General features: G+C 40.3%; 1 protein-coding gene across 1 annotated transcript; it reads left to right on the top strand.

Annotated features, from left to right (window-relative positions):
* Positions 1-6: 6 nt before the first annotated feature.
* MPHOSPH6 (M-phase phosphoprotein 6) lies at positions 7-7,665 on the top strand. Its single transcript, XM_026059089.1, has 5 exons — positions 7-83; positions 4,029-4,141; positions 5,737-5,827; positions 6,872-6,969; positions 7,409-7,665. Exons 1-5 carry the CDS (start codon positions 33-35, stop codon positions 7,548-7,550), a joined length of 495 nt encoding a protein of 164 aa, XP_025914874.1. The 5' UTR covers positions 7-32; the 3' UTR covers positions 7,551-7,665.
* Positions 7,666-8,677: the final 1,012 nt, after the last annotated feature.

Raw genomic sequence — 8,677 nt, 5'->3', positions numbered from 1 at the left:
GGCCTGCTGGCGGCGCGGGCCCGGCGGCCGCCATGGCCGCGGAGGTGAAGGCCAAGCTCTCCAAGAACCTGCTGCGCATGAAGGTGGGGCGGCCGCGGGGGCCTCGGAGGGGACGGGGACGGGGCGGGGAGGCGGCGAGGGGTGAGACCGGCCGGGGCTGGGGCCGGGGCCGGGGGGGGGCCGGGGCTCCCCGCCGCGTGGTGCGGGGCCGCCGCCCCGCGCCCGCTTCTCGGCTTCCCGCCCACCCGCGTTTCCACCTGGTTCCCCCATTTCTGCACCTCTTTCATACGCGGCCGTGGGCAGGGTGACTGTCCCATAGCGCATGTTCAAAAAAAAAAAAAATCCAGTAATTCAAAAAAAATCCAGTAATTTTTTTTAAAAGTCCAGTAATTTAAAAAGAAAAAAAAATCACCTCCAGCTGGTGACCCCGTGACGACCCCCAGCAGCCACCAGCAGCATCGCTCCGCTCACCCCGGTGTCTTCGCTTGCGGCCTCGTATTTCGGGATGCTTCAACCCCGAGGAGGGGCTCGGGGGTCCGGCCCGGGACACCCGCTTCACCCCGTCCGCACAAATCGCCTTCTAGCAGGAGGCAAACCTCGAAAACCATACGAGCGTCTTTTCTTGCCATGTGGTTTCTCCACAGGCAGGTTGTTTATCATCAGTAAAAACAGTTAGGCTTCTTCTCTTTCCTTCTTCTTCTTTTTCTTGTTTGTTATTATTAAAATATTAATGCTGCTTGCTTTATTTGAGGGAACTTTTACTCTTGATACTTCTTTGCTTTGCTGTGCGCGATTCTTCTTGTCTGTTCCCATCGATTGCTTACAAAATACCTCATCAGAGCATCAGTTTTAACTACCTTCCCCTTCTCTTTTCCCAACCCATAAACGCAAAGGCCATTAATAAAATAGTGACCTACCCATTACCCTTGGAGTTGTGAATCTCACGTCAAGGCCAGTGTGAAATTAGTCTCAGTTTAGTGGCTAATGGATTCTGGTTCACATCGTGTAATACAACACCTAATTCAGCAGAGTACATCCTGGTGTGATTGATGGCCCTTTATTTCTGGAAAACAACCAGCAAAAGTTGAGTTGCCATTAATTTTTTTTTAATGTTAATATTCATTAAATATTTACAAGTGGCTGGGCCTTTGTGGCTTCTTGCTTGCGGTGTTTTACTTAAACCCATTTTTTTTTCCACATGTATATTTGAGACCATAGTCCCTATTTTTCTCAGGATGCCAGTGGAAAGGAGTTTAGCTGACTCATTTCGATCCTCCATGTAAGGTGGACTCTGCTACAGTAAGATGGTGGAGTATTTACCACAATTAACAGATTCTGCTAATGAAAGACTAAAATTGGTGCGCAGAGGGAACCAAACATAACTTTCCTCATTTTCCAGAACGAGTAGATGTTGCGCTTAGTTAGCCAGCAGATCATGGCAGAGTAGGACTCCCTTAACCTGGATTGCAGCCTTACTGATTGTAATGTAATACTTTCTTTTTAAGTGAAATTTCTGCTACTGGTTTTGCCGGTTTATTAACCCTCAGGAGACTTCGGAAGCCAGTTTTCAGATGCCTTCCTTGGAAGGCTGTGAAGAACAGCATGTGAATGCCGTGCCGTGACATTTGCTGGTTTAGTCTGAGCAGTAGATCCGCTTTGAAGAGATGAGTAGGTCTTGAAAAGGTCATACGTAACTCTCATATTTAGCATCTTCCTTCTACAGATCTCCTTATTTACCAGCATTTTAATTAATCATTTGACAGCTGCCTCCGCAGGTACTGATAAGATGTATTATCACAATTCTATGGGCAAGTCCCCTATGAACCAGGCCCGGAAGGTGGTGTGGTCAGTGGCAGTGCTGTTAAAGCCCGTTGCATCAGTTGCCAGACTCCATGCACTCGCCTCCTGGTGTCAAAGTGTGGCTCATGCTTCTAATTCTTGCACCATTTGATCCAGGATCCATTATTTGGGTAAACTGATCCAAATAGCAGCTCCGCTAATGATTTGCACATTCTGTGCCTACCATAATTGGCATTTTTTAATTCATTCATGCATGTTTACATTTTAGATAAATATGATCACTTTTTTTTTTTAATCTAGTTGTTCCCTGTGGTAATCTGTAGGAACATAATCTTTAAAATGTAATGTAAAATGATTATTTAATTGGGTGCTTGTAACAAAATTTCTCCTGTTGAGACTTCTGACTGGCTAACCAATTTCCATGAGCAGTATGGTTTTCCACATGATAGATTCCCTTATTTTCCTCAAGTAGATACTGTAATTTTAATTGGAAAGCTTTGACATGTTTGGGGCCGACTCAGAAAACAAAAGTCAATTTTTCTTTCATTAACTTGTACACGTGGATGCAAATAGAAATACAAATGGGAAATGCGATACTAGCACTATATTGGCTTTTACTTCAGGGTTTTTTTGTTTTGTTCTGCTGTGGGCATTTTGTAAAGCCTGAAAAGGGGTGTGTGTGTGTATTTTTTTCTTTTTTTTAATAAGCTCAGTGATGTGGGAGGCATTTAGAGGTGCCTTCTTGGGTTTTATCCCCAAGCCAAGTCTATTCTAGCTGGAACCAAAAGTATGTCTGAGTCTCTGCTAATGTTCAAGATACAGATGTGCTCCACTGGCTTGTTATCTGTCAGCCTGCAGGCTTATCTAAACGCAGGAGTGGCACTGCTTTAAATGAGAGGGGTAGAATTAGTTGATACGAAATTCTTCTGCGGTGTTGCACATGCAGTTATACAGGTATGCTTTGATGGCCACATAGCAATTTTTGTACGGGAGAGTGTATCAAATTTACTGATAGAATAGTCTCTTGCTGGGAATTGTATTGGTATAAATGCATACTCCTGACAGATAAGGTTATTCAAAGGCTTTCTGTAGACTCAAAGGGAGGTCCCAGCTCCTAGGGATGTGAGAATATAAGGGTTATTACTGTAAAGTTGTGAAGAGTTCTCTTTTCTCTAGCATGTTTGGTGAAATGGGTTAACATTGTTGATGCTTAAATTGGCAGTCAGCTCAGGCACTTGCGCTGATGCAAATGGAAATACAAGGGATGTTTCACCTATCTCGGATCCATAGGTTTGTTCTCTCAGCAGTCTGTCATGGGCCGTGACAGATGCCCTCTTCTACTCCCAGCTGTGAAAGAGGTGACTGCTCCTCTCTGCCTGTTCCCACCCTCTGCTGAAGGTGATAGCCAAGGGAGCAATTCTGAGGAATGCCCTTATATTAGGCAAAATGAGCTGTCTTGTCCTAAACTATTTCTGTTATAAACTCAACTAACTCGGCAGACTTTCCTTGACGTGAATTAACAAGTGCTCGCATGTACTGCTTTGTTGGTGGATTGGTGGGTCATTGATGAGAAGTTAGATTGGGAAGCAGCTTCCTTTTGCACAGCTGGATGCAGAGGACTACTCCTTTTCATAGCCTTAGTTACTCTTTTCACTTCTAAAGGCATGTTTTAGCCTTCTGGGTTATAAAGGAAAACCTGTCTGTAAAATAAAATCTGAAGTTTTAGAAAACAAGAGGAAGATGATTGAAAGAATAGATGTTTCAAAAAGACACCAACCTAGTATGACGAAGCCCCAGTTCAGAACTTCAGTGCCATTCATATGGGTGGTGTTTGTTTCTAATGTTTATGTTATTAATTTTTCTCCAGCCTCTGCTCAAATATGAAAAGAATCTTTGCAAAGTCAAGGGGTTGTGGGGTGAAACAATTCAGAACCATCAAAACTAACCAGGGCTTGTCTGTTCCTTTTTATCTAAGTATAGATGTGGCTGACTGTTAACTTGGAATAGATAGCTGTAGATCAGCAGCTGTTTATTTTTACACTGGCTATTGCCCTAATTCAGACCAAACCCAGAAAAAACACAAAAAGCATTTGCTTGTTATATCAACGGTTAAATGTCATTTAATGGATAATTGTTGTCATGTAATTATTGCATATTTAGAACATACTCAGGAATGAATGTGATGTAGAAAAAACTGTAGCTGTGTGCTTATGTGTCTTTCTTTTTAGTTCATGCAGAGAGGCTTGGATTCACAAACTAAAAAACAGCTAGAAGAGGAAGAAAAGAAGATAATTAGTGAAGAACACTGGTATCTCGATTTACCAGACCTTAAGGAGAAAGAGTAAGCTTGTTCACTTTGATAATTCTTGTGCAATACATCATTGTATTGTTGTGGAGTGGGAATGGAATATTTTTTTCTATAGGAGAAGTTTCAGGAGGCTAATAGTGATTTTTTTTTTTAAATAACCAGTCAACACAAGCAAAAATAATGACAGACTGGTATTTCAGCTTTGTATTTTAAAGGACATTCTCAAGGTTGCCTAGTCCAGAGTTTGACCTACTTTCATTTCTTGTGTGTTTTGTTTTCTTTCTCTCACAGTTTCTTCTAGATGCATGTAATTAGTTTCTTTCAGGGACCAATTCAGTGTTGTTTTTTCTCTTCATTTGAAAAAAAGAAATTTGAAGCCTTGTGTTAGCAAGTTGAGCTCCAGTCACACGATCGGGTCTATTCAGGGCAGCTCCATCTTCTGGAGTCCAGCTCACTTCAAATCCTGTTTTTAAAACAGGAGAGATAATAGGCAAAAAAAAAAATAAAGGAAACCTTAGCTAATAAGGAAGCAAATGTCCATTCCTGCTATTTAGAATGGTGCTGTAAATGGTGCTGACTACTTTAAAAATATCTTGATTTTTGTCCTGTCAAAAGAGGACAAAAATTCCATTGAGGGAGAATATATATAATTTTCAAACAGCTGGGATCTGGGGAATTAACTGTAGTTGAATAAGGTTTTGATAAACTCTTTTCCATGACTGTGGTGGATATGACAGAAAGTTAACTGAGCTTCAATTGCAGCAAGAAGGGTTCCGGTTTGATATTGGGGAAATTTTTCTAACAATAAGGCTAGTGAAGCACTGGAATAGATTGCAGAGGGAGACTGTGGAGTCTTCATCATTGGAAGTCTTTTGAGGACAGGTTTGACAGACCTCTGCTGTTCATGGTGGGTGTTTAGCTGATCCTGCCTTGAGGCAGGAGAATGAACACGGTGATCTCTTCAGCCTTATTCTTCTGTGGTTTTAGGAGTTTATTTTACATGGGAGATGAAGAAGTTGAGGGAGGTATGCACATGTTTGAGAGGGCAAGAGGGATGGAACAATTCAAGGAAGTACTTTTATCTAACATGTGTATTATGAACGCCTCGGGGTCACGCTTCTTTCCTCGCTCCATGCTCATTAAAAGAGGAAAAAAGGAGGGGAAAAGGGGAAATCTCTCTCAGCTGAACAGAGAATTACACAGTGTTTTATATCCTGACAGACTCAACTGATGCCAGGTCTAACATCACAATGAAAAATTAATCAGAAGTTTTTGCTGGTATAGTAATGCCACCTGGAGAGTGATATTTATGTGGTATTTTTATTCTGGCAAAAGCGTTAATGTAGGTGGAATCATACCAGCAGAGAGTGCTTTTTGTCAGGAGAGTTAGTTTTGCTTGTGGAACTGGCACAGCTGTCCTAGCAAAAAGTATTCCTTTGCACTCCAAGCTCCTTGTGCTGAAAGATTTATCAGAGCAATTAAGCTTCAGACAGTAGTTGATGGTATAAAATACACCGTGGTTTTGTTTATTTGTGTGGGGGAAGACAGTGAATGCTTTTTGCATTTGTTTAATTTGATTATATTAAAGTGCACTGTTTGACAAATGCTGGCTTTGGGGTTTCGTGCAGGAGCTTTATAATAGAAGAGAGGAGCTTTATGCCATGTGAGGATCTACTTTATGGCAGAATGTCCTTTAAAGGATTCAATCCGGAAATTGAGGTACTGTTTAAATGTTTTGTTTTGAGGTGGTCCCACATGAGAATTGAACCCTTGGGGATGGGGATTTTAATGTTCGCACTGCCTGCTGTTTGGCATTCGCAGCACCTTCCGTAAATTCTCCCGTGCACTTCAACCTGGGAAAACTGTGATTCAAAGGAAATGTTGATGATCAGTGCAACATCTGATAAATAGAAGCTTTTCATCTCCTTGTGTTGATGACCAGTAATTGCATGACTCCTGCAGGTTTTCCTTCCCTGAGGTGAGGAAACTGTCCCACATGCTGCTCATCAAAACAATGGACTGAGCTCACTTTTTTACCACCTGCCATTTAATTTAGAGCCCGATCCTGCAAGCATTCAGACGTGTTTATTCAGCACTTACTTGTGTGAGTGAGGGCTTGGAGTTTCAAGCTTTAAATTCTTCTGCACAGGAAAGTCTTTAACTTCTTTCTGGTGAGATTCATGGTGATGGCAGTAGATTAAAATAGAAATAAAAATGTTGCCACTGAACTGAAGCAAGAGGTATGAAAAAGGTTATGCAAGGTGATTTACTGGGAAATTCTTCTGGTTATTTTGAACTACTTCTCACTGTGACCTGGCATATTGCTGCTTCCTGATTTTTTGTTTTCTTTTTACTAGTAGTTTACTGTAAAGCCATACAGCTATTTTTCCTTTTTAACAAAACCATTTCAAGAACTATGTTCTAACATCACGAGGAAAGTTAATTAGGATCTAATTTTCTGGTCTCTTGAAGATGTCTGCCATGCCCTGCAGGTTGTTTGAATAGTACAGTTCACTAAAAACTCTGTGTTGCCTCTTTCCCCAAGCCAAACTCTAAGCTCAGCTGAGCAACAAGGAGGCATGTTGCCTTTTCTTCAGGGGTCCTGGTAACACTGTGCTCTAGCCTGAGTACGATACAGCAAATGAGGAAAAACAGTATTAAAATTGATTCCATCTCTTATTAGTTTCTTTTACCAGTGAATATCAACATAGTTGACATTATGTCAGAATTACATATTCAAGCTATTTCTTACTTCCTTTTCAGAAGTTAATGGTACAAATGAATTCTAAGTCCAAGAAAGAAGAAATTGAAGTGGATGATAAAATGGAGGCTGATGTGTCAGATGAAGAAATGGCCAGAAGGTAAGTTGTATTTTATGACACAGTCAGTATTAGCCAGGAAGATGATATTTTACTGCACTGGGTGTGGGGTAGAACCCCCAAAAACAAAACAAGCAAACAAACCGTACCTCACAGAACTGATTTTACAAGAATTTTGCTGTGTGTTCAGTAGAATCCCCATCGCTTTGGGAAGTGAAAGATCTTTAGCTGTTTTCTGCCATGTGATACCCATGTATCCCATGCTAATTCCATCAGGGCTCCAGATTACTAAGAGACCAAAACTGTCAGAACAAATAATATATAGTGTTCGTACTGCTTACACTCTGGTGTGAGGAAGGCTTCTCTGACTTTTTTTTTTTTTTTTTACACTAATTAAACTGTTGATTAGATTTCTGATTTGTTGCACTGAGGTTTTCTCTGGTCTCTACTAAGAGCTGTCAATTTTTTATTTTCTTTACAGATACGAAACATTAGTGGGAACAATAGGGAAGAAATTCTTGAAAAAAAGAGACCAGCGTGTACTCCAGGATGAAGATGAAGATGAGAATAGTAACACAAGACCTAGCAAAGCTAAGAAAATGTTCTTAAAACCCCAGGATTAATGTGAACTGCACAAATGGAGTTAACAGAAATGTTGTCCACCAAATACAGTACCATGAACTGGAGATTGTTTGGATTTTTTGCTATGTAATGTAAAGAGTAGATTTGTAAATCTGAGTCTGTTCTCACTGAAATTTCTGCTGTCCACATGACAAACTTTTTTCAAAGTGGATGCGTTTATAATGGATGTCATACATCCTTTCCTCTCTGAGCAACTTTTAGTGAGTATGGGGCATTAAGCCCATTGGCCATTTTTAATGTTATGCGTGAATAGGATGAGTGTCATGTGTCATTGAGAGCAACAGTATTTACATTTTATGATCACATCTGGAAGAAGTATGTGGAGTAAAGATGAGCTTTGTCCAATGCAGTAAGGCAATTCAACTTTTACTGTTTTTTTTTTTATTATGCAGTGAAAACCTTTGCCCTCATCAAAAGGGAAAAAATAACAGGAACTCTTCCCCCCACCCCCCTTTTTTTACACTATTCTAAAAATAAACTGGGAAAAGAAGAGAAAGATAAAATCCTTTTTGTTGAATTTTATTTTTTATAAAGCTTATTTAAAAATGGGTTTTGTAGCAAAACTTTTTTTCCTAGAGCAAGCCAAATATTGGGTGACGTTTACAGTTTGACACTTGAGCAGATTGTGAGTCTTAATTTCTGTCTTCCAAAAGAAGTTTGCTAATCTTGTCTCTTTTCCAGCCAAAAAATTCCAATCTTATAATTATCTAGGTCTTGTCATAGAAGCATAATAACTGCTTCAGAAACATGTTTGAAAGCTGAATAAAAACTGATTCTTTGTGGTTAATTATTGTGGTTTAGCTAATTTAATGTAAAAAATGGTCCTTAATACAATCAGATACAGGAAATGATCCTATTTTGTGCTTGCCACAGATGTCCCCAAATATTATTTGACTGCAGTGGCTCTTTGTTTAGCAGGCAGTGAAGCCATCTGAAGCAGTGTTAGGATAGAAACATTATGGCCTTTGGTCAGTCAGCACTAGGCAGATTGAAAAATGTCAGTATGGGTCTTGTCTCAAATTGTAGCAGTTCTCTGTATCCAAGCCTTCAACAAGAAATATTTCTTTCTGTTATTTCATTTCCCCACCTAGATGTCTGAATTACTCAA

This window comes from Apteryx rowi, unplaced genomic scaffold (assembly GCF_003343035.1).
Source record: "Apteryx rowi isolate R43461 unplaced genomic scaffold, aptRow1 scaffold_1, whole genome shotgun sequence".
NCBI lineage: Eukaryota > Metazoa > Chordata > Aves > Apterygiformes > Apterygidae > Apteryx > Apteryx rowi.
Note: the sequence above shows the minus strand (reverse complement) of the source record. Positions and strands in the feature narration are given on the sequence as shown.